At 41.2% G+C, this 26,829-nt stretch overlaps 1 protein-coding gene across 9 annotated transcripts in view; it reads left to right on the forward strand.

Annotated features, from left to right (window-relative positions):
• The window catches only part of LMO7 (LIM domain 7), a 131,042-nt gene that overhangs the window by 34,210 nt on the left and 70,003 nt on the right, over positions 1 to 26,829 (forward strand). For all 9 annotated transcript variants that reach the window (XM_040584225.1, XM_040584221.1, XM_040584216.1 and 6 more), the window contains exons 3-4: positions 3,434 to 3,503; positions 22,593 to 22,699. In XM_040584225.1, the coding sequence (XP_040440159.1) occupies positions 3,434 to 3,503; positions 22,593 to 22,699 (177 nt within the window). The remainder of the gene's footprint in view (positions 1 to 3,433; positions 3,504 to 22,592; positions 22,700 to 26,829) is intronic.

Below are 26,829 nucleotides of genomic sequence, written 5' to 3' on the forward strand. Positions count from 1 at the left end.
AGAGAGGATCGTGCTGATCATCTGGCCAGTTGATTGGTTTTATTGATTATATTGCTTATGGTATCGCTGGGCTTTCTCTTCAGCCTGTGCAAGGTGGTGTGGCCATGGCTGGGATCAGAGCACTCATTTATCCCTGTACTCACTGTTGTTAATGTTTGGGGTTTTGTCCTCTATTCCCACTCCGTAGTAAGAAATTATTGTAAACTCTGTGTGCTGGTTTTCTTTAAATCCTGAAAGCTACCTAGTCCTACCAGACAAGTCTACACTAGGATAAATTTTCTTTTAAAAGGTACTAAATTTCAGAAGTGAACTTTACAAAATTGTAAATTGACAGGCAGGCATTTGATTTTATGTGTCCGTTACTAATACTGCTCAAACAGTTACATCCAAGTATCTCGGTACCTTAGAACCTATTGGATGTCATTTGGCATACTTTATAAAAACATTAAAAAAATGCTTTAGGGTGATTAAAGTAAATGGACTGGGTCTCAGCGTAACATAGAAATATGTTGTCAGGTAGGTGCACGTGCAGTCCAGGTTTCAGGACTTTCTGGACTGACTCTAGTTATTGCTTTCAACAGCAAACTCTGACCTCAGCTCTTTTTGGAGTGCTTTCTCCAAAAGCTTCCTTATGCTTATATATTATAGGCTTGGCAATAATGGGACTTGTCTGGTTTCGTTGCTAGACTGAGTCAGAGATGTAAAATACCCACTTGTCAGGTCTCTTCCACATATCTGTAATTGGTTTTGTACTTACTGGAACAGGTTTCAGGACTGGAAGTGGCGCTAATCCCTTAGTATTTTAAGGAACAGCAGGTGTAAATGTCATTAGAATGCCAGTGCAAGAGAAATCTTTTTAGAGAGCTACCTGGGACACTTAAAAAAATCTCTTGAATCTCAGAACCACTCTTAAATCAGTTCAGCCAAGCTAACTTTCAGAAAATATTTATAAAGGTTTAGTTCTCTGAATTTTATTTTTACTATATACCAAAAATAATCAAAACAATGCCAAAAGACAACATCCCTGCATTTTCCCTTCTGTGAATATTACTGTCTTTTCTGTCCTTGTCCTTTTATGTTTCTGTTTTGGCACTTTGCCCATTAATTTTGTCTTGCTAGTTTCTTCTGTAGTTTTCTTTGATATGGGGAGTTGATTAATTTTGAATCATTTTGTAGAGATGGACATTGTATTCTTATTACTTAGGTAATCAAATGTTAACTAGACTGAATGTGGTAATAAAAATAATGTATACTTTTAATAAGATGATCTTTCTTCAGGTATGTATTTAGTGGGATGTGTGTATTGTGTTCAGCTGTAACTTTTAAATAGTGTCTTTAAGAACTGGCAGTAAACTGATATATTCTAATTCTTTGATATCTTCATTGTTGACGCTTATTTGGCAAAAGAATATGAGCCTCCATCTGCCAAATGCAAATCAGTTAAATTTATCTGTACTTAATAGCCATATGCAAGAAAAACATCCTGTAATTTCTTCAGCTAAGCAGCTTGCCTTAGGAGGCATGCAGCTTTCTTGAAAGCAAGATGCCTCATTATGTTGCACTAAATCATATAGCTGTCTTCCTGTGTCATAATTTTAAATTTGACATACTCAAAGTACAAGAAGTGATTTCATAGAAATTCTGTGGAAGTAGAAAAGAGCAAGATGGGAAAGGTTTTCAGATGTCTACTTTGCTGAAAAGTCAGTAGAGTGCAAGATCTTAAATAATTGAAACAAACCAGACATGACATTGCCCATGTCCTTGGTTTACCTGGGACGTGGCTAATTTAGTGTCCACAGATATGTTATCTCTGGAGATGGTGTATTTGACTGAAACTATAGCAGATAAGATGTACACTTGCACCACATACTCCTGTAGCAGTCCAGTTGGTTTGTTTGGCTTACTTAATGACCAAGTGTACATGTTGACTGAGTTGACAAAATAAAGCCTTTTACATTTTACCAGATCTCCTGTGTATACATTAGAGGAAGAAATCACTAAGGCTTTTGTGATCACATGCTACTTCATGTTCTTAAGTACACTAAACCAAATAAAACCTATGTGTTTGGAAGATTAAAAAAAAAAAAAAAAAAAAAAAAAGGTGGGGGGTGGGATGTCGGGTAACTTTTTGTTTATTAATTCCACCTCAGCAGATCACTTCTTTTTCCTTGTCATGGAAAAGTCATCAAATGTATTTTGTTTACTAAATAACTTAATGCAGTTGAAAAATCTCAGGACCTGCTGCCATTATTTCTTCTGCAGGCACATAGAAATCTATTCTCCATTCCAGTGTATCTAGGTAACTCTCTTTCTGTTTATCTTCCAAATACATTTGCTGCTTCAGCAAAAAATGCCTTTTCCTACACACAGTTTTAAACTCCCAAGTCCTGACTCTGTATTGGTGTGGGTAGATCACAAAAGTTTGCCGATGCTTTGTGGGGTAAAGGGTCTGGCCAGACAAGAAGCAGCAAGAAGAGGGAGCAAGTCCAAAATCCTCAAAGGTATATAGGCAGGTGAAGCCTGCAGGGTATCCTCAGTTCCCATTCTGTGTCGCTCCTGTGGTCTAGCATGTAATTTGGTGAACCACAGTATTTCACTACCTCTGTGACTGAAACCTTGGATATAAAGGTGCAAGGAATCCTGTGTCTTTTCCTCACTGCAGGACAAGGTATGTGTTCGGGCTTGTGATTTAACAGTGACACGTTAGTCTGTCCTGTCTTCTTAGTTTAATTATGAATTTTGTATAAAGTAAGAGTGATATGAGGCACAGTTTCTTCTGGCCAAAACTGAAAATTACTTGTGTGTGTTAGTCACGTTTGCCAAAAATTATTGTGGCACACATTGTACAGGGCTTGACAACGTTATGAAAACTCAGATGATTTCTTACACTTACAGGAATATCAATGCTTTCACCTTGAACTCTGAAAGTTAATATTCTGATATATTTTTGCCATCTTCCGTATCAGAACTTTTATGTGAAGAAAGTCTTTAAAAGGGAAATTTGAGTGTCATCAACATCACCACACATGTAACACTGATCCGTTTCTGCCCATGCCTACCCAGGCGCTTTCTTTACTTTTTTCTCACTTTGTCATTCTCAGAAATCTCTTTTTGTGCATGTGTGTGTGCAGCTTAGCCTATTTTTGCTTCTATGGTCTGTTGTTACTTGTCACTTCTTGGAAAACTGATTTTAAAAGACTTAATACCCTTTTGTGAGTAAACAAATTCAAATAATTTTTTCTTCATTCCCGCCCCCCCCCCCCCCCCCCCCCAAGAAGCCTTTTTGGCTATTTATGTATACTAAAAAAAATAGGTTCAGATTTACTTGGTTCAAGTCATGTAGGTTAGCACTACATGCAAAGTATTTCTTAATAAGCATTGATGCTCATGCTTAAAGTTGATTATGTAACAAAATCATATGTCTTCTTTCTAGTTTGATTAACAAGATCAAACCTGGCATCGTTAAGAAAATCAATCGTCTGTCAACTCCAATAGCTGGCTTGGTAAGTAGTGGCATGAAATCTAGTATCTGGGGTATGACACCAAGTTCTCTTTGGTTTTAATGAGAGCTTTCTTGCTTGTTGTTCTTACATGGTCTTGCTACAAAAACCTACTAAGTTTTCAAAATTTAGCTTTGTTTCCCTTTCTGTTTAAAATTGTACCCTTTATATGTTGCCTTAGACCACAGAGGTTACCTGTTCTGTGATTTGGGTCTGTACCTTTAATTAGGTTGTCACTGTGAAGCTTAATCATCCCCAGATATATCAAACACAGATGACGGCTGCTGTGCACAAACCTATACAGTGTTACTTCCCTTTATTTAAAGGCCACCATCCTATTTTATATTCACAAGCCACTTCAGATGTCCCTTTATTAGGGAATGAGCAGACTAGGAAATGTTCTGTGTAACTGGAATATTTTTAGAATCTGCTTTTCCCCACCCACAGCAAAGTTTAGGTTGCATTAAAATAACTCTTGATGCAATGATCTCTCTTCAGGCTTCAGTTAAGGGATTTGCCAATGTTTTGGCTGTAAATCACATTGTCAGAGGGAGAGGGGGGAGACAGATGTAATCATTTTCACAGGAAATGTAAAAGATTTCCTGTATGCTGTTTGGCAAAGTTGCTGTCAAGAGACCGTAGGGTAAATTTTGTAGCCATTTAGCATCAGAAACCCTTTTGTGGGTAAACAAATGCAAATATTTTTTACTTCATCCTTCTCCCTGTACCCCCCCCCAAAAAACAAAAACAAAAAAACAAAGAAACCCCAACCAAACAAACAAACAAAAAAAAAACCAACAAAAACAACCCCCCCCCCCCCCGCCCCCCCCCCCCCCCAGAAAAAAGCCTTTTTGGCTATTCACGTGTACTAGGGTATCTAGGCCATTTAGTCCTGTCACAACAACTCTATTGGTCTCATCTTTAAAAACCCAAGATAAACAGTGACATATGCATGATTCCTGTTAACAAACGGAAGATCCACTTTATGGTAAACATGCAGTGTCAACTTTAGGGAATGTTACCTGATTTCTTAGTAGGAGTAGAATGCAAAACATCTCTAGATACTTTTATTTGTATGTTTTAGTGGGATGAGCCCACAGTACATCTGCTTTTGCTGGTCAACCATGTATCTCATTAGAGAAGTGTAGGTAAGTGTGGCTGGAGGTCATAAGATTGAATTAACTTGACATATATTATTGCACGAACTGAGAATGCGCATTTCCACATCAAATAAATGTAGAAAGTATTAGTTGCCTTTGTCCCAGAAAAGCTTAGGGTATTAGCCTTGTGAATAATGAGAGCTGCACATTCTTTTCCCGTGAGGCATTCAAAAAAATTCAAATGAAACCAAAATCATCCTGGGGAGGACAGAACAGTTATTCTATGAGCAGTTTGATTGCCTAAATGGCCTCTGAAGTAGCCATTCGATCCAAACCAGAAAACCATAGGCTGGATTTAATTTTTGTGGTGGCTTTAATGTTGTCCTGAATCCTAACTGTAAGAACTGTTGGGTTTATATGCATTTTTTTGTTTGTTTGTTTCCAGATGCAAAAATTCAGGTTATTCATTAGATGTTTAGCTGGTATCTTTCTTGTAGTGTATAATTGTTCCTTCAAGTTGTTTCTAGTTCCTACAAGTCTTCAAAAATAAAGGGGAGGAAAGGTGAATGATTCTCGTAAACCAAGATCGTCCAGTGGTATTGTTAAAATACCACTTCAGAATAGTTACTGAGTGAGATGATGTTTTGTATTAACCCATGGAAAAGGTTTTACATAAAATACTTCAGTTTCAGAAGATTGTTATTATGAGGACTGTAATGGGAGGGTTCCAGAAGATGGTGCTTACGATGGCAGTGGAGGGAGGGGAGATGTGTTTTCCCAGACTTGAATGTGCTCAGTGACGCCGGGTTTGAAGAGCCCAGATTTCATCCCAGCATGTAAAACTCAAACTGAAAATGGTGGGGTTTTGCATTTATGGAAAAGCATGCATTGATACCTGATAGGCTCAGGATACTGTGGCTGATGAACTGTAGGGTTTAGAGGTGGAAAGAGCTTGCTAAGGAATTAGCCAGAAGGCTTGCTTGCCATGTTCTAGAAATATTTTCATGGCTTGTAAGTTGCTTATCCCACGGTGTTTTCTGTGGCTTCATATATATACTTCTGTGGCTCTCACTTCGGATTTCCATGTCTTTCAGTCTTGCATTAATTACTCCCCACCAAACTTTTAAGATTTAGAAATTACAGTTGTTAGGGGGACTTTTTTTTTCTTTAAACCTGATGGAAGTTTTGACTTCAAGAGATGACCTTTTTTAATTTTTTTTTTCCTAAAGGATAAACAAATGCTGCAACTTGAATTTGTGTCTTGCAAATCCTGTAATCCGAACATCTCTTGATCATGTTCTTTCTACAGCTTCTCTTCGCAGTCCTCTAGACTCATGTCCTCAAGTCCATTTCCAAAACATTTTATCCATTCATCGTTGGGCAGCTAGCATTTGTCTCCTGGCTTTTCTGATTAAAAGGAAGCAAACCTCCCATATTTTTGACAGTTTTTTGGCAGTCTGATTATCAGAAGGAAACAAATGGTTTCAAAGGCATCTTGTTTCTTTTTTTCCTTTGTGTTTTTTTTCCCTTCTAGGAATTTGATCAGGTTTCATTCTGTTCTCTAGAGAGTTAATATATTTGACTACCACGTAAGTGTGTATGCGTTGTGTTTACTTCAAATACTTGGCAGGTTTTCTCAGCGGTACAGAAATACAGTGTTCAACAGGCATATTCAGCTGAATCTCCAGAAGGGTGTCATTGTATTGTTTCTTTGAGTTCATGGTTATTTTGAAAACAAATTTTAAGTAAAATAGGAAGTGAAAGCCTATGTAAATAATGAAATATTCTGTTTTATGTGGAATATTTTGTGCTATAATTTTTTTTATTGAGTTAGGGTGAGGTGCTTGGTGCTTTGTTGTTTTTTTTTTTTAAATGGAGTAAATGCATTATTAATATGTCATATTTACTTTTATGACACCTTAGTTATCATAAAATCGAACAGGGGCTTTATATTAGCAGGATCACCTAAATTCCAAGCACATTTTAGCTGGTTTTGGGTGTGGATTGCAGTGGTTCAGGTATAACCATGGTGGCACAGATAAATATGTGTTTTGACAATTAAAAACTGAAAAAAACCTTGGCATTCAGTTCACAAAAAATGCTGAATTGGTACTAGGCAAGCTTATAAAATATTGATTAAATTCATCCCCAGTTTGGCATGGCACAGGAAGGCTGGGCTGTGCCTTGTGTGAGAGTGTTTGTTACAACTCTTTGGGGCCATAACTTGACCTTCACTTCATGCTGCTTCGCCCCTGCTGCTCTGCTTCGCCTCTGAGGCACATGCCTCCCATGGTTTGGGTGAGATCTAGCCATTCACTTAGCCATGTTTTTCTGTTCATTTCTGTTCCAGTTTGGAAAACTGCTTCAGTGGGGTTAAGGCAGGTACCACAGCTGTTGCAGGGATGGGATGGTGAAAGACAGGTGACTGAAGAAACGTCCATACAGCTCTTAAGGTGGTTTCCTGAGCAATGAGGCATGCCATCTGCAGGGTGCAAAAGACTAACTTCAGCAGTAGTCGCAGAAAGATGCCACTTGGGGCAGGTTGATTTTTACCAGCCCATGGCAGGTTTTGGAGATGGCGACATTCCCATAGGTTTCCTTAAGGGAGTTGGCTGGGATGTGGCTGTTGGTTTGTTTGCTTTAATGTTGGCCATTTTTAAAAAAATGCCATTTAAAACCTTTGCATTAAAATAGTTTCTGGAAAACAAAAATTTAATTTCTGCTTATCTTTCAAACTGTCTAAAACATGGTTTGTGCAAAGAGCTACACGTGCTTTTCCTAGTACAGCAGAGCAGGCAAGCAAACCGGTGCAGAGTAGCAGTTCCTGAAGCCCTCAGGCATTTCTGGCAGAAATGGTAAGGGTAACAGGGTAACCAAAAAGTCAGAGGATGGTGGGTGATTTATGCACGGTAGTGCAAGTGCAGTCTGCCTTAAAAATCCACTTTTTCTGGTCCATACTTACGTGAAACAGAGATGGTATTTAAAGAAGATGACTCAAATTTACAAATCTTGCTGGGTTCAGATCCTGCAAAATGATTTTGCTCAGCACTCGCAGAGGGTGGGAGTAATAGAAATAAAATCAATGCTTAGCAAAAGCAAGCCCAGAGAAAACCTGGTTCTCGATAAATACGGATGCTTCAGCTGGAACCCCCTCATGTGAGATCGTTTGGGTATAATTACGTGAGGGGGAGGACATTGTGGTCTGACAGCATATTTTCCAACAAAGCCCTGCTGAGCATTTTTGGAGGTGCATCTCTGGCTGCAGTGTCATTGTTCCCCAGAAACCTCATGTTTCCAACACAGTTGGCTGAACACAGAGAATCATAAACTGGGATGGAAGTCATAAGACATCACAAGACAGTGGGAAGATGAATGAGTTTTATGTAGTATATGCAAGCTCAACATATCTGTCCTAATAATACATTGCTTGTTGCTCAGGAGGAATAACTGTGTGTGCTGTAGCAAGGCAAAATTTCAGTTAAAGTAAGTTTCCAGCTGAGACCAGGTGGTGAAGCAAACTCAGTTAGTTGATAGCCTCTTTGGAGAGTGGTAGCTAATGGGAACTTTGCCTTGCAATGTAACAATTTGGTCTTCTAAGACCATCTATCTATCTTCCCTTGCAGCCTCTGTGAGATGGAAGTCCAACACTTCGCTCTGTGATTGGGAAGCATTTCATCACATCAGAGGCGTGAGGGCAAACCACAGGGCAGAGCAGAGAACTGTTGGGTTTTCAGAATTGGAAGTGAAATGCCATAAGTGCATGTTTTTTAAAGTTGGTCCTTGATTTCAAATGAGTGGAGATGTTGATAACTGTCTCAGTGTGAGTGCTGGATGAATATTAGTGCCAAATGTCATCTTTATTAAGTTCTTCAGCTTTGGCAGAAGGCTTTTTGTGAACTTCTGTTTCCCTTTCACACAAGAGAATAAATCTGCACATCTCTAGGCAGTCCCAGCTTTGAACGTGGGCATCTGAAACACCGTAGAGTGGTACTTTTGTTTGGTTCCTTGTTCTAGTGGGGAATTTGGAATCCTATAGGGTGAAGAGTGTCTTGATGGGTTTCTGGGTAGGGTATTTCAAACACTCATTTTCCTGGTTCACCAAGGCCCAACGTGCCCTTCTGACAAGTGCTACTCAAACATCATTCTTCTCTTTAATGAAATATAATATACCACTACATTATATAATTTACTTAATGTATCAGAAGGTATTAATTCCACTTGCACCAAGGCAACCACCTCAAAGAGTGGGGGAGAACCGCTTTGTTATGGAGATCACCGGCATGTACCTTCTAAACCAGGAAAGTAGGGAACAATAAAGGTAAGGAGGGAGAAATGTAAAAGAAAGCTATACCAAAATGAAAGAGAAGATAAAGACAGGGTGGAGAAGGTAAAAATGCTGCCATTAAACAATATTTTTGTAAGCCTTTGTGCCTAACACTTTGCAAACTGTGGAACCACCCTGGTATTTCCTTATCTCTTGTCATCAAGTAGAGCTGGCCAACATTTTCTGTGGGAAAGTTTTCTTGACAGGTTTTGGTTTCATTTGGGTTTTTTTGTGTTGGAGGGGAATGGCATGCAGATGACATTTTAACTTTATTATAGGACACATTTTTATTTTTTTTTCAGGTAAAATCCACATTTGCAAAGTGAAGATTATTTCAGTTTTATGTTTTATTTAGGACTTGGCTACAAAGCTCCTTTTCTAGATTACTCAATCAAATTAGTTCTGTTTTCCACTTTAATTTGAAAAACCTGATGGTAATATTAATATGAGAGGATTTATTTTAATTTTAAAAATACAATTTTTTTCAAAGCAGCTCTAATTCTGCAGTTCACTACTTCATATTGAAAATCCTGATTATTTATTTTCTCCTGCTGTTCACCTCCTTGTGTCTAGTATAGCCTTTATATTGGTCCATGCTTTCTGACTTCTTGCATTTTGTATTTCTCTTCTAATAATTTGATTTTTAACAATGGTAAACTCCTGCTCTGTGAATTTGATTAGTATGGGCTACACTAGTAATATTAATAGTAGCTTGTCTGGTATGAGAAAATGAGTGTATGAACTTCTCCTTTCTATTCTTTGTGAACAATGAGGAAGGGCAAATACACAAATACATGGACTAAGTTACACGAAAGCTACTGTTGTTTGCTTTGATACCAAACACCAAAGAATAAAAGCTCAAACCTGGAAGGAATCGCTGGCTGTGCATTCATTAACGGGGTCCAAAAATGTTCATAAGAAATAGCCTCGTAAATTTTGGCTGAGAGCTAGCTAATGAGCTGGTAACCATTTGACGTGTCTGTTTGCTTGTCTGATGTTTTCTTTCTGCAGCGATGAACGAGTAATACTGAGTTATGTGGAGTGTTGTTTTTTCTTCTGAAGGTTTAAGTCACCTTTTTGAAGAGTACCAGGACACGCTACAGCTGATGCAGCAGATGTGGGTTCTGCCTTGAGCCCTGCCCGCATCACCCTCTCTCACGGCTGGCCTGGCTCTTGGGGTTTTGATTTGTCTCTGAAGTGTTAAGTTCAGAGGTACCGGGTAAATGTATACACAGCGCTGCTGCGAAGGGTGAACTTGCCCAAGTCATATTTGATGTCTTTCACCTGGAGGCTGATTAGTCTTATGTTGCTTTTCATAAGGCAAGGCACAAGATGATACATGTCTTTTTTCATGAAAACCTGGTAATTTCAATATGTAAACAAAGTTAATGAGCAATGATGCCTCTTTTTCCAGTTGCATATGCTCAGCAAGATTTTGGGGAATTCAGAAAGACAAGTATTTTAAGAGACTTCTAGTTACTTAGCATAATCCTTACATCAGTGGAGATTTTTGTTTTAGAGTAGCAGTCGGTGTTTCTTCTGACTTTAAACTTCAATATGTCTAAAACTGAGGAGGAAGGGGGAGGAAGCGAAAGTGGGTATGGTCTGACAGAACTATGCCCTGCATCACACGTGTAATGTCCTTTCTAAGGCAGCTTACACGTCTAATGCAGGCTCAGGAGCACTTCAAATGGCAAAAATAAGATCAGGTTCCTCTATACAGTAGTAGTTATCGACCTCTTTTCATTCAATATCCTTTTTATGCTGCAGGTAACAGAACTTGCCAAAAGTGTTGTTTTCCTTTTTCTTGTGGGAAGCAAGAGATTAATGGGAAATGGGAAGCATTAACCTTTTTAAAAATGGGTGCAGGAGGGAGGGCTCTGGGAACTACCGACCTGTCAGCCTCCCCTCTGTGCCTGGCAAGATCATGGAACAGATCCTACTAGAAGCTGTGCTAAGGCACATGGAGGACTGGGAGGTGATTCAAGATGGCCAGCGTGGCTTTACCGTGGGCAGGTCTTGCCTGACCAATACAGTGGCCTTCTGTGATGGAGTGACTAAATCAGTAGACAAGGGAAGAGCTATGGATATTGTCAGTCTGGACTTCTGTAAGTCCTTTGACATGGTCCCCCACAACATCCTTCTCTCTAAATTGGAGAGGTATGGATTTCATGGATTGATGGATGAGGAATTGGTTGGATGGTCACATCCAGAGGGCAGTGGTCAACAGCTCGATGTCCAGGTGGAGATCAGTGACAAGTGGTGTCCCTCAGGGGTCCGTACTGGGACCAGTACTTTTTAATATCTTCATCGATAGCATAGTCAGAGGGATGGAGTGCAGCCTCAGCAAGTTTGCAGGTGACACCAAGCTGAATGGTGCAGTTGACATGCCTGAGGGATGCGATGCCATTCAGAGGGACCTGGACAAGCTCAAGAAGTGGGCCCATGTGAGCCTTATGAGGTTCAGCAAGGCCAAGTGCAAGGTTCTGCACCTGGATTGGGGCAACCTCCAGTATCAATACAGGCTGGGGGATGAAGGGATTTAGAGTAGCCCTGAGGAGAAGGATTTGGGGGTACTGGTAGATGAAAAGCTGGACATAAGCCAACAATGTGCACTTGCAGCCCAGAAGGCAATTCATTTCCTGAGCTGCGTCAAAAGAAGTGTAGCCAGCAGGTTGAAAGAGGTGTTTCTCCCCCTCCACTCCAGTCTGGTGAGATCCCACCCAGTTCTGGAGTCCTCACCAAAGGAAAGACATGGACCTGTTGGAGTGGGTCCAGAGGAGGACAACAAAAATGCTCAAAGGGCTGGAACACCTCTGCTATGAAGAAAGGCTGAGAGCTGGGGTTGTTCAGCCTGGAGAAGAGAAGGCTCCAGGGAGGCCTTATTGTGGACTTTCAATAGTTAAAGGGGGCTTAGAAAATTTCTTAGAAAAATGGAGGCAAACATTTTAGCAGGGTCTTTTGTGATAGGACAAGGGTTTTTTAAACTAAAAGGGGCAGATTTAGACTGGATATAAAGAAATTTTCTATGATGAGGGTGGTGAAACACTGGAACAGGTTGTCTGGAGGGGTGGTAGATGCCCCATCCCTGGAAACATTCAAGGTCAGGTTGGACAAGAGCTCTGAGCAATTTGATCTCGTTCAAGATGTCTGTGTTCATTGCGGGGGCGTGGAGGGGTGGGCTGGGGTGGACTAGATGATTATTAAAGTCCCTTCCAACCCAAATCATTCTATGATATTAGCTTGAGAGAATATGTTCTCACCTGGGAAGTGACACAGCGTGGTATTTCAAATGTAGTCCTCAAACAATGTGTCAGATTTCTTACCTAATGAATTTAATGAGATTTTGTCAGTGCCACAGAAAATGCAATCGGAAATTAGCATGTATGTTTCCGTTGTAAAAATTGGATGTTTCAGTTGCTTGTACTGCAAACTCCTAAGCAGATGTTGTTTCAAATTTGGGAAAATATAATGGGGGCACAAACTGGGGGAATGAAAATCCTGATTGAAAAAAAAAAATAATAGAAAGTTACAAATTTTTGTTGGTCTTTGTAAATTTATGAAGCATTTTAGAAACCTGATCATTATGCTTAAAAATGTAAGAAAAGTCTTACCTATTATATACAATTTTTTAAATATATTAGGCTTCCGAGTACTTAGCAAAGATCTCTTTACCACGGTTTTGGTTCTACACCAGAATATAGCAGACTGGGCAATGGTAGTTTTAGTGGCTTTCCTGAGGTCAATCAGTAATTCAGAGTGGGGGAGTAGGGTAGGGGTGAAATTTGGACTCTCAGTGCAATTCTGTCATAGACTATCCTGCAAACAAAGAAACAAAAAAAGTAAAAGGAAAAGAAAGTGTCTGACCTGTGTTCTGAGAATCTAAAACTATAAATTAGCAAATGTTAAGAGTGATGCAAGACCCGCTAGGAATGTATGTGGAACTATAAATCAGTTCTGGTACTCTTTCTGCTGTCTTATGGGAAAGAGGAATGTGGCTTGTATGGAAATACCTCTGTTAGACAATTAAGAAAAGAGGGTTGTGTGCTAGAAAGGAAGTATGGTTATTAATAGTTAGAGATGACATTGTTCTGTAGTCTTTCAATGCCTGATAGTGGGAGTATGTAATCTCGGCAGTGGTTTACTGATGTTTTGTGTCCTTCTGCTTGAAAACATATGGTATGTTTCAGCCTTAGCTCTGAATTTCCTTTAATTGTTTTCTGTTGCTGCCTAAACACTTTGAAATGTAGGGTGTGGGGAAAGAGGAGGTTGATGCAAACTCTTTGTGACATTTTTAGTAGCTGCTCAAGACTTCGATCAACCCAGACACCGGATTGAACTTGACAGGTTTTGAGTGGGTGATGATGAAGTGAAATGTATCTAGGAGGCATTAGTGGGGAGAAATTATATGGGTTCCAACCCCAAGAAACAGTGGGTTCAGCTACTCGCCCTGGTTGCTTGTCAGGAGACGGTAAGTGCTGTGCCTGTTGGCTAATGCGTGTGAATCAAAAGTAGTATTTTGGGGAAGCTTTAAATGAGATCATGTCTTCCAAACTGACGCTTCCAGTGTGTTGCTGGGATGAGATGTCAAAATGGTAATTAATTCATTCAAAAATTCTGGTAAACTAGTGCTAAAGTAATATGATTGGCAGCAGGAACTTTCTAATGTGGAACCTTTTCATCCCTCCTCCTGCTTTGAACCAAAGCTCTGAAAAAGTGTGACATTTTTCACCTCAACTTGCCAGCACTTAACAAAATACATAAATCCAGTTGCCAAACAAACTGCAAACAAATTCCATTTATGAACTCAGTCAGCTGTAGTCTGTGATATACTCTGCCCTTTTTTTGCTGTTTTTATTTCCTTAAATAACTGATGACTGTTTCTGTGTGTGTAAAGAAACACTCCTTCCTAACTGGAAAAAGAACGTCAACCACGTAGAAAAGGTACACACCTTAAATCATACTGGTGTTGTTTATAATCTGATTTCTCCTGTATTTGCCAAGGAAGCGTGGTTTTGAGACTTCTTGCAACAGTCAGTCTTTATCTGTGTTAAATCTTCATTAGCTGGACACTACAGTGGTTTGTTTTTTTTTTTTCTCTGGCTTGTCAGATATTTATTGATGTGCTTTGTTTAAAATTTGTGGCAATTTCCAAAGACAGTAGAAGTTAATTGCAGCGGTGACAGCTTTTTCTGTGGTATCAGTGCTGGAGCTGTACAGCTGTGCTGCGCACTCTTCTGTTTGGTACAAAATCCTCATACCACATGTTTTAATGCCTGTCTGAACACCTCTGTGCCTGTGTGCCTATGCTGAATCACCCTCCGCCAGTGATGTATGTAAAGGAGCTATTGAATACAATACCCGCATCAAATGCTGCCAAATGCAGAGGACCGAGCTGTTTGGTGACCAGGCGTGCTTTCTGTGGGGCACGAGGGCGGGGAGGGACATGAGGAGGCCTGGCACTAATGCAGGAGTTCAGATGGGCTGCAAGGCAAGTTGTCTCCCAACCTGCTCATTGATCCGGGTGTGCTGGGAGAGCTTCTCAACAGCACAGGACAAGCCCATGTAGGGCAGCAAGGGTTACATACAGTAGTAGGATGCTGCTCCTGTTGAGAGACAAAAGATATCTGGCTCCTAAAGGATGCAAAGTTGAACTTCCAAATTCTTTTTTAGGAAGAATGGAGTAATGAATTACAGTTGAAAAATCAGGGACTATGTGAAATAAGGATCTGAGACAACTTGCTGTTTCAAGCCCTGTGTGTAGAGGGGCTCAATTTTATCTATATAAAACTATTAACCTGTGCAAGCAAAACAGAAAAGCTTGTGTATACCAATAAAAAAAAAAAGCGTGGGGGGAGGCAAGCCCGGCCAAAACTTTGTGTTTCAAGAACAAGAGGTCTTCTTTTATTACTCATTAGGCTTCAGGGGAGTTTCACCTTTAAGTGGATTACTGTCGTTCCAGTTCTGTGTAGTGGAGTGACTTGGCGCTGGAGTATTTAACACACTTTGCTTATAAAGTCTGTTTTGTATAAACCGTTTGGGGTGAAAAGAACATCACTTGATTATTTTTTTTCTTTTTTTCCTTTTTTTCTTGACTTTGACTGGAATGCAACTAACTGGTGGGAAAGTTAAGGCTTGTCTAAACACAGAAATAGCCCAGGATGTTTATTCCGTATTGGCTTTCTGAGACTATACTTTCTTTACAGTAAAAGTGCCTGTGACTGGGCGAGCTAAATTCCCCTTGTCTTGTCCAAAATGGGATGAAACTGTGAAGTACAGAGAGCTTTCTTGATAACAAGACATGTCTGCATGGCGTGCCCACGTGCTGTACTTCTGCCCTTCTCCTTTCCAGCTGGCCTTACTGGTAGCAGTGACATCCCAGAAACACACCTGCAGTTTACAACCTGATATTCACTCTCTCTTATCAGTGAAAGGCTCGTTTGGTACACATTGGTGCTGTATTGTTGAGCTGTACTGTCACAGTAAAGGTTATGCTGTAGAGACATGTAAGAGACGTGGGCCTGGGAGGGCTTTTGAGTCACTGGGGACAGTTGGTGTCTTTCTGTGTCAAGCACCTCAGCAGCTGTCAACCCAGAAGTCCTGCTTCAAAATGAACCCATTAATTTCTGTTGTGCGTTTTCCTTAATCCCATTACTCCTGTTGGAAAGAAACTGTGGTGCTCAGTGCTGTGAGAGGTTGCAGGCAATGAGGTGAGCTGGGCAGAGAGGTCTTGTGCTGGCCATTACACACAGCGGTGGGCAGCACTGGGAGCTGAGGAGCAAACTGTGGGGAAGATCCTTCAACACACACCTTGGTCTTACAGAGGTCTGTGACCAGCTGCTGTCATTACATGGAGCTGGGGTCTGGGGGATGAATGAGGCTTTTTGTCCAAAACCAGAATGGTTCTTACCTGGTAAGTCTGCTTCAGAATGTGGTTTCCATGGTGGTTGAACCCTGAGACTTGTGAATGGCAGTGGTGAAGGGGAAAGTTCCTCTCCCCAGCTGATTTACAGTTACTGGTACTGGGAGTACTAAGGTAATGGGAGAGTTTGTATTGGCAATGGGAGCACCTGCTTTTTGAGAGGAAAACTGGAAATGAGTTGTTGAAGAGTTGGTGTCTGGTGAGAGTTGGTGCATAGAGCTGGGGCAGGGAATCCCTGTGTCAAGGATCACAATTTATTATTTTACCCAATATGGAAAAACAACGAAGGGCGTGCAGAGGGGAGTGGCAAAGCAATTAGCACGGTTTCTGATCTTTGGCCAATACAGTGCTCAGCGCACTCTGTTACAGGTGGTATAATTTACTGAACAAAAGCCCTGAGGTCACTCTAAGTCAAATTACGCCTGTAGGATGATTGTTTTAATTATTATTTTTAGTTTGGGGCCCAAAATGGGAGGAAAAAAACCTAGTTCAGCTATTCCATCCTCCTACTCCTCCTTTCGGTTCAAGGTCGAACCCGTTAGCAGCCTTCAGAGAAACAGAGCTGTAGGAGCTGGGATCACAATCTACAGATGGGACGAGTGGGTGATGGGGATCAAGCATCCTGATATGCAAGGCCAAGGTGGTAATTGGGAGTTCCTGGCTCCCAGGCCTGTGGTCAGACCACAAACTTGGTTCAGTCCCATTCCTCACTCTCCCCCTCACCCCTTCTAACCCCAGCTGCAGCCAGCACTAATAACCGAAACGTACCTCTGAGGAAGAGCAAGTTACCTGACTTGTTCAACGAGCTCCTGCTGTAGGTTTTTTCCCTCGCTCCACCTCTGAATATAAACAGCGGGTAGCTGTACAGTGATGCTGCTGCCAAATGCAGCCTTAAATTCTGTATGAAACTGATACGAACTGGCTTTGATGGTCAGTAGAATGCTACATCTACAAAAAACATTTTCTACTTACAGAAATTACCTCTTGTTGTAATGGAAATACACCCTTATTTAAGAGAATGAGGATGCCAATAAAGAGGGTTTATCGTGAATGCTGAGCTGAAGGAGGCACACTGTAAGCTTTCAAGGTGACTCCAAATGTCTTCATATAGTACTAAGAAAAATGCCTGTTACATACGATCAAGTCAGATGACTTTCAGAATTCTGTAGCCAGAAAAAAGCATCAATCTCTCCTCCTAAAATGTGGTAAGTTTTTTGTTGCTAGGCACTGTAGGTACTGGGTGGATTTTTTTCTTTTTTTTCTTTTTTTTTTTTTTTTTTTTTGAGCCCAGAAATTGAAAACAACTTCTGGCACCAAGTCATGGCCTGGATGATGCTGTAATACTTATACTGCATGGTCCTGTGAGCATAGGGTGCTATTCTGAAATACTGTTCCCATTTTTCCCCTTCATACTCTGCAAAAAACCCACCCTAAAATCCCCAGCAAAAAAGAAACAAAACAGAGCTTGAATATCAGTAGAAATAAGGGCTTTAACTGAAATGGTAGGTATTTGCGGGAGAGTAGGAGACAACCTGGAGAACTGTCTTCATCTGTTGGCTGACGCAGCCGGGAAAAACAGAAAAACACCACGTTAATTAAATTGTTTTTCTCCCAGATGCCAAGTGAACTGAAAGATGTGCCATAACTTGTATGCCTACGAGATTTCACTGTGTTTCAGTGCATGCGCAGGGCTTCAGAGGAACAGTTAACTAGGGAGAAGGCAGGCTTACCACACGGTATGACTGCACCCTAAAGAAAGCAAATGTATTTACACACTTCTTTAATATTCCTGCTGCCCTACCCAGATAATAATGATAATGAGGGATTTATTTTTTTAATTAAATTGCAGCTCAAACATACAAGCTGAATTTAGTGTGATTTTGCATTGCATATAAGTAATCAAAATAAGATGGTATACGCACATGATGCGGAGACCTCTTTTCTAATTACGTTTCACTTCATGCTCTTTCCTTTAAGAGATTTTTAAAATTATTTTTGGTATTTATGCATTGTATGTCCATTCTCAGGTTGGTGGTTTTGGGTTGGGTTTTTTTTCCTACTTAAGGTCAACTCTGTCTTGATCTTTTTTGCATTTTGTCTTTTCCCTCATTTTCCTGTTGCTCATGGTTGTTTTGTTTTGGTGTGTTTTTCCTGTTTTAGAAAGTGCCCCTCCCCCCCCCCCCCTCTTTTTTTTTTTCAGGATTTGGGTGGGTTTTTTTTGAGGTGTTGAGGAACATATGTACTTTCCCCCACCTCCACCTTATCAGCGCTGTCTTGTCTTCCTTGTCATAGTGCTGCTTCACCTGTATCTCAAGTTCTTGCCATGGTGACGTACGTTAGGAGCTGATCACAGTGCAAGCACGGCACCACTGCTGCTTCTGATCACTCTCATTATTATTTGTACATTTTTTAATCATTCTTTTTTAAAGGAAGGTGTCTGTATTCTTATATTTTCCCATATAATGAGTAGCTTCTTGTGTTTTCTTTGTGGCCTGAAAGATAGCGACAGGAATGAGGAGACCTGCAGCAGCAGCCCTGCCGTTCCCACCCCACTCACATGATGGAGGTACAGAGCTTGGCTGCAGCCCCCTTGCCCCTTGCCTAGGAGCAGAAGCAGCACTGAGGTCCGGCAAGGAAGGACAGGGAAGGCTCAGCTTTTTCCTGTCCTCATGTCCATGAGGATGCAGGAGTGAGAAAGGCAACCCTACTCTCCTACAACATTGGAGGGAGGGCATGGACCACACTCACTTTCAGTATGGGCAAGGCATCTTGGCTCCTTCTCAATGTTGGTTAGAGGGGGATGCTTTAGCAACAGGCAGAGGGAAGGTTTTGTGGCTAGTGACACCCCATGGGGACCAGAAAGGCAGGTGCATGCCTGAAAGTGTGTGGTATCATTTGTAAGTCCCCCAGACAGTGGTATTTAAATGCCTGCTCGTGGATGACCTGCTTCCCACTGCTGGCTCCCTCTCGCCTGTGTTACGACTTAGCAGAGTTTTTGGGTGCGGTTTACTTTGAAGTTTGAGACAAAAATGAAATGCTGAATGGTAATAGCTCTACCTAGTCAGCATTCTGTGCCGTGCATTTAATGTAAGTCTGTATGGTGTGTGGGAAACTCAAGTCGTGCTGGGAGCATCTGAAATGCTCTGCTGTCTGGGGGGAAAAGCAGTCCCACTCCAGTCTCCTTCCAGCTTCCCCACCCCCTCCCACCAAAACACTTAGAAGTAGTAAAAACATACTAGAAATGAATTACACTTGAATTTTGTGGTTAAGACTTCAGGCTTTATTTTTTGTTGTCATTTGAAACCTGTAGTTCTGTGATGCTAATTCCAGCTGCACATGCTCGCAGAAATGCACTGATTGAGCTTTGTGTATTAAAATCATGTAGCTGATTTTTGTCTGTTATCTCTGTTAGTTCAGGAGCTTCATCTTTTAATGGTCAGAAACCTTATATGTTCTCTGCATAAATGTATTTGGTCTGCCTGACCAAGCTTTTGGGCTGGACAGCTCTTTTCTCCCCTTCTGGTTTTGGTTCCCTTGTGCTGGTAGATGGCAGCAGTATTACCTCTTGTGCTCGCTCCATTTTATTAGTGTAACGGAACCACGTTCTCTAGTTCTCATTATATAGGTCCCTTGTCTTCCCTCATCATCATACTCCTCTTTCTCTGCATCTCTGCTAATTCCAATCTGTAAAGGGCCTGCCCTCATTTACAGAGGCTGGGGACACCTCAGTGGCAGGGTTGTCGTTAGGCACAGTGTGAACCCTTTTTTTTGTCAAGCGCGCCGCTTCAGTGACTTGTGGTCACGAGGAAATAGGTCTGGTGTATTGTGCTTCTCCAGGCTTTTGAGTTCAGAATACTTAATGATTTTTGTGGAGTACGATGAGATTCAGATTGCAGTATACCCTTTGAAGCTGCAGTGGTAATGACCATTAGTCCTGTTGAAGTACATTTATTTTGGTAAAAGGAATAGTGCGATGACTTCTATATTTGAGCGCATTAATCACCGAACAATGTTCCTGTTCACATTTCTAATGATAAATCTAATTGTGAGGTTGATAGCTTGTCATTTTTCTTCTGCTTATTTCTGTGCCGCTATTTAAAATTAATATTCAGGTTCATTATTCTGGTGGAGTTTAAAACATCTGCTAGCTATTTTCAGACCTGTAGCTTTGGTGATTACCACAGTGATTAGGGATGGTCAAGAATAACTTGGCAAGGACAGTATTTAGAAGCGCTGATTTGTTGAAATTACACCTTTTTGTGTCAACATCCAAACTGGAGCAATAGCCTTTTGGGTGTCGCCTCTGGATGCTCTGGGGGTCAGCTCCAGGCCGTGGCTGAAGGAGAGCTGGTGTTGGGGCAGTTACCTTAGAGATGGCAGGCACGCTCGAGCTGCTGGCTTAGGAGCTGGGGGCAGGCAGGTTTTGAACCATGTTTCATCTTGCACGTGAGTGCTGTGACTAGCTGTGCTCTGCCTCCCATGTTATCTCCCCCTGCCTCTGACCCATTTCTGAAGGTCTTGACTCATGTCAGCGATGATGTTCTCGGGGCCGTGTTATTTATCAGGAGGCTGACGTTTGATAGGTTTAATTGCTGCGACACCTTCTAAATCAATTCTCTTGTGTGCCGACAGTTCAGTGGTTGTGCAGCCAAGCAGTCATTGATGAGCAACTCCTCTGCTTTGTTTTTGTTGTACTCAGGGTGTAGGCAGCATCCATTTCTCTAAATCTCTGAATCTTCTTCCTTGTTTACCTGCACAACATGCTTGTTTTCTGCAGTTAAGTTGACGTAACCCATCGTTTTGGGAGTTTACTCAAGTTTTGGCAATGGCTGAGACCAATCAGGGCATGTTGCCTTGGTTGGCGTTGGTGCCACTTAGTTCATTACCTTGCAACTGCTTGTTCCTTGCACCCTGCTGCTTCCTTTTGCCTTTCCTGCCAGTTTCTTGGACTCCCCAGACCCCTGGACGCTGACAGTTGTGTGTGATAGTTGTGTGTCTGTTGTTATTTAACAAGTAGTTAATCTTCCTGCAATGCGACTGTAGCCTGTTGGCCTCTTCTGTGCTGAAGAAACAATGCCTTTTCAGGTCCTTGGGGTTCTGGTACTAATGTGACACTCAAATATTAATTGAATAAAACTGTCTAGTTTAGCCAGCTTTCCCTGTGATGCATGAAAAGGAAAAAGGAGCTTTGCATGGGAAGGGGAAAAGTAAGTGCCCCTCCTGAGATTGCACCCCCCAGCATGAAGCTGTACCTTGGCCACTTGTGCCAGCAGCCCCGTGGATGCTGCAGGAGCTTGTGCGGAGGTGAGGTTGCCTGTCCTCTATCCTTCCCAGCCCCCTCCTCTCTGCCACCACATTGTGTCCCCCATCACCGTTGTCATGTTGCAGCCCCCCATAGCAGAACAGCCCCCACCATGGCACATCATGCATCGGGCTTTGGGGCATAACCTTCACTGTGTGAGACACCTGGGATCTCTCGGGATGTGGTAACACGAAGCCCACAGCCTGCACGGGGAATACCTTGTTCAAATATTTTCTTTGAATTAAGCTATGTTTACAGACTGATAAGAAATACTAGAATCCTCGGGACCTTCAAAACAGAAGGTTGTGAGATTCTTAGGTTTGTTTTACTACTTAAAGTCTGTATTAAAAACAGCTGTTGTTTTCTTTGTGGATTTTTTAAAAATAAATTTTAAATGATGGAATAACTGTTACCAGTGATGTATCAAAAAAAAAACCACCCCAAAAAACAACACGAAACCCAAACCAATTTAAAGTATATGACATTACCGAAGCAGAGCTTTTCGGTACTGTTAAACACGGATACCAGTACCTTGAATGACAAACCCTTCGAATGACAGGGCTGTGCGTAGCTTACGAATTAAGTAACTTTGTGTACCTTTTCCTGTGGCTCCCAGCTGAAGGGTGCAAGTGCGCAAGAGGGCACATTCTTTTGTTGTTGATAGCATTCCGCCTTAACGAGAAGGAATTTCTTGCCTGTTGCCTATTGTTTATGAAGTGGAAAGCGATCACAAGTTGTATAATCTCTCCATATCGTTGGATTTTTAAATATTTTTTTTTAAAACCTTGCTCTCACGAGTCTGTTGCTCTGCAGCAGGTGCAGCGAGTGGGTGTTGTAATACGCTGCACCTATATTTTGTTATATGTTGTTGTGAGCTGGAGGGGTGGGGGGGAGCAGGGAGGACGAACACAAAGAAGCAAAAAAAATCCCAAGTAAGGAAGCAGGAAAGCTGAATACAGTTTGGTTTCTGTGTCTCTGGAGCTCAGCTCGGCAACCAAACCCAGACTCCAGGTGCAATATTCCCTCATCGGTCTGTGAGCATAGAAACGGCGTGTCCCTCCTCTTCTTCCTCCCCTGCCAAGAGTTTCTGGGTGGTGAACGCCAGTAGCTGGAGTTATTTTTAAAGGCAAGAGGTGAGGCTTGTCGTGCAAAGCTAGGAAGAGGGCGTTTGTTTGCTGAGCGAGCTGACATCAAAGTGGTGATTGCTGCCTACTGGCTCACCAGTGCCTTATGCCAGGTAATCTTTAACGTACCCCTCAGTCACTGAGATGGCAGCCCAGCCTGCCTGTGTGCATGAGAAATGACCTGTGTTTGTGATCCAGAAGATTGCTTTTTCAGTATTAGTTACATGAGCTGGACTTTGACATTTAGAGTCACACTAATCATCTTGCAAAACCTGCTTAGTGCTTTTAACTAAGCAACTGCCTTCTACTTCTCTTTGCAGGATAATATAAATGTTTTTCTGAAAGCGTGTGAAAATATTGGACTGAAAGAAGCTCAGCTTTTTCACCCAGGAGATCTTCAGGATTTGTCCAATCGAGTTACAGTCAAGTGAGTTTTGTGGTTTTGCTTTCTCCCTCCCCTTCTCCCTCTAAGCTGTTTCACGGTGGGTTGTTTTTTGTTGTTTTTTTTTTGGCGGGGGGGGTGTGTGTTCAATTTTTTTTTTTAATGTTTGCTTATGGAAAATTCTTCCTCTAATGCGGTATGAGCAGTTCTGAATACTGTGGTGAGTGTTTAAGCCTTGTTAAGACTGGTAGATAAGATTTGCACAAATTTAATTTAAAAAATGAACTATCATTATGCCTCGTATGCAAACTAATTGTTAATGAATATTTACAGCATTTAATATGAGATGGAAACTGTTCAAGTTATTTTAAACTTGGAGCAATATTAACTGTTAAATGGTATTGAAAGCATCGCTTCCCTTTATGCCTTGAGATTTACTGATGTAAAATCTGAAAGGCTGAGGTGGTACTTCTGATGCTTATCTGAATGGCTCTGAGGCTTGGGTACAGTGTGACTACAGGGCTGCTGGTCTCACCACTCCGAATATTAATCAGGTGTTTGTCACCAAATGTCACATCTCCTGTCAAGGAGGGGGGGGGGGGGGAATGTGTGTCTGTGTAGAAACCAAGTACTGGATTGCACAAAGGGTTCATGTTTTAATGAGAAAAGAGTTTTCCTGTGAAATAGAAGTGGTTCGGTTCTGAAATACTATTAGCAGATCTCAGATTTCAGAACTGCTGTGTCTCCTAATAGGAGTTTTATGACTAGTTTCTGAGAGATTTAAGGTGGAGTTTTCCTATATGGACACTTCACAGGTGTTTTAAGAAAAATGTGTCATGTAAAAATACTGTCTTGGGGCATCTTGCTTTGTTAAAGTATTAGTTGGTTTCATTGTGTTGGCACAAAAGGTGAATTTATGAAATCTAAAAAAACCCCACAAAACAAAAAACAGCTTTGGTGAGTTTTGCTGGAAACCTGTGAGGTTAAATGTTAAGAATTGATTCCCATCTTAAATTACCAGTTTCATGAAAAAGGAATAGGCAGTAATCCTTCTGTAAACACAAGGGAAAAAATATTGTGAAATGGCACATAACTGCTTTAATTAGAAAGAAGTCTTTTGTAGGTGGATCAGGCAGTAGTGTGTTACCTGTACCCTCTTCCGGGTTTCAGAATGAAAGTTCGCACCGTTTTGAAGGCCTGATACTTGAGATGGCAACGTGTTTGTCAATCTTTGACTGATACCTGAAACATAATTTCTCACTAATGTGGTGTTCAGGGAATGGGCACCTTTCCAGGACACTGTTACTCTCTCTGCTGGTTCCTACATCATGCTGAAATCTGGAGGGGTTGGTAACTTCTGCCTTGCTTTAATTATCTGCAAAACTCTTGCTGAAGTTATTTTGATGGAGGTTTGCTCCAAGAGTACAGCTGTGAAGTGTTGGAGGTGGTCAGGAGCTGGTCTTCAGCAGCATCAGTAGGACAAGCTGAAACCCCAGGGAGGTCGAGTTAGCGAGCTGTTGTGCAAGATGTTGTCCAACTTATCCCTACGTTAACCACTGTGCCCAAAGGGAGGTCAGGTTTTTGGGGTTTGCCTTTTTGTCTTTGGTTGGTTGGTTGGTTTGGTTTGAGGGTGGGTTGTTTTTTGGTTTTTTTTATCCTTTCAGCTCTACTGATTCTCCTCCCAGCTCTGAGAGCAGAGGCTAAGGCTGGATTTGGAAGTCCTCATAAGACAATGGGGGTTTTACATCATACCTACTTGGCATTGAATTAATTAGTGTTTTTCAAAAAGCGGAGTTAACCATTGAGCGGTTCTTATGGACAGCAATGCAAGGAGTCTGGCTTAGAGTCAAAAGAGCTGCCAGCCATGTAGCCATGCTCTTTTAATTTGTGTCAATATAAGCTTGATTTTCCACATGTTATTTATCATAGGACAGTCCCACAGTGTGTGTAAAATGCTTAGAGTAATTCAAAACTTACATATCTGAGCATGCTGTGAAGTGGTAACGACCTAACTGTGCTAGCACATTTTGATGTGTTTAGGAATTTGCGGAAGGACAGGAAGGAAGTTTTTATTCCAATAAATGAAAGAAAGAAGTTATACAAAGATAACTCCATTGAAAAGTTAATTATGCGTCATTTGATTACCCTAAGGGCAAGCTAATTTTCAAAGGGTTTCCAGGGAAAGTCATATGTGTGTCAGGAGAGAAATGCTGTTTGATCAGGAGCTTTATCTGATGTATTTTTTACTTATTAAATAATAATTTATCTCATACGTTCAAGCTGAATTACAAATTTCTTCAAAACTTGTAGGTTGCCAGGCCTCAGAAAGAGGGTACTGTTTCCTGTCTTGCTTTCATGTTATCCAGTGTTAACCGTAGTTTCAACATTAGAAGTAAAGAATTTCTTGTCACAGAGGGAAAACTTTTCTATATGCTGATTTCATAAAAGATTGCATTTAATTATTGGCTTTGTAACATTCCTAAGCAAATTCATTTTACTGCCATTGCCTGAGACCTATTGCCCATATCTTAAACCAGCTGTGCTAGGCTGTACAGGATAGCATTGTGTGCCTGAAGCAGTGTCTATTTTGACACCTCAGCAGCGTTGCTGTGTTCTGCTGTTGCACCACCGTTAGCACGTGTGTTTTATCTACCCAAAATAGACTAAATAAACTGTTGTTTAAACAGTCAGCTTTTCAAGCTGGGGTGGCTGGAGATAGTGTGCTGGTAGGATACACGAATGTACTGCCAGACGTAGGGAGATGCTGGATTTGCCTTATATGTGGAAAATAGACAAGAGGAAGGTACCATTAAATGGGTGGGTCTGCTGCTGTTGCTGAGAATTGCCATCTTATGTCAGAGCAAAATTGGTCTCTGACACTGGTTGGGGGGGTTGCACCTCAGTCCCTGCTGCATTTGGCCTTTTGTAGACTTGTCTAATAATAGCTCTGCCTCTGGTGCTGGGAAGGTCCTACAGGAGGAACATGTGGCCTCTGAGGATGATGTGCTCCATGAAGAGATGTTCCCTCTGTTTCTCCCATCTCTGCTGCTGGGCAGTTGTGTGTGGTACCTCTTCCTTTTCCTTACCTTGTGAGAAATCCTTGGGCTGTCGGCATCTTGGACCACTGCTCTATCCCACCTGGGCAGGCTCCCTTCCCAGCAGGAAAGTTATTTTCTCCTCATACCTAATTTCTGGGCGTGCATGTTGCCTTTCACTATACCTCTGCTGATAGGACTTTGTCTTTCTGTTTCATCAACAACACCAAGCCATTCAGAGATACCAGATGCTTTTTTTGTATGTGGTGTCACCTGAGTTAAGGTAAAGACCCTCTGTTCCTCATGGCTTGCCAGAGGCTGTACTAAGAAAATAATCTTCCCATCTGGTAAGGAGGTTACAACTTTCACTTGTATTTTTTCTGTTGCAACTGAGATGATGCACAGGCATGACATGAAACCCTCCTCTATAATTACTACTAGTATCTGGGACAGGAGAGGCAAGTATCCTCTTAAACATCCAGACTCTCAGTTCCAGGTGATTATGTGATTATCCTTTTTGCAAAGAAAAAGCTTCTTAAAATTTTATTGTTTAGAAGATTGTGTGAAGAGAGCTGGTCAAAATTACTGGTTGCTGTTCAAAGCTTTGCAGACTTCATGCTTTGCTAGATCAGAGATGAGTTTGGTAGTTGGGTGATGTGGAAAAAATACACTAGTGTGGATAGTTTCTTTTCTGCCAATGAAAATGGGAGCAGGGATTAATGTCTGAGATTTATAGCTCAGTCTTTCTGTAAATCTGCAGAAGATATTGCTCAATGGTATAGTATGGCAATGTGTCATGTGTTCCAATAAAGATTATCCAGATGGACTTACTCCTGACACACTATGTCCGGCAGTCATGTGCACATCATCTTGTTTCGTGGCTAGTGATTTGTATAAATGTGTATGTGTTCCCCTTCAATTCTTTCAGTGTATTTGATTTTTTGGTGTTTTGGTTTGGTTTTTTGTTAGCCTAAGATTTTATGTTTAAATGGAGGAGATGTTATTTTAAAATCCAGCAGCTTGGTATTTTTTTTTTTATTATTAAGGTTGTCTTAATACTTCATTTGATTCTTTTTTAGTTCTATCAAAGTAAGAATGTAATATGAGCTTAGTGACTCTCAGTTGTCAGCACGGTTACTA

This window comes from Falco naumanni, chromosome 2, assembly GCF_017639655.2.
Source record: "Falco naumanni isolate bFalNau1 chromosome 2, bFalNau1.pat, whole genome shotgun sequence".
In the NCBI taxonomy this organism is placed as follows: Eukaryota; Metazoa; Chordata; class Aves; order Falconiformes; family Falconidae; genus Falco; species Falco naumanni.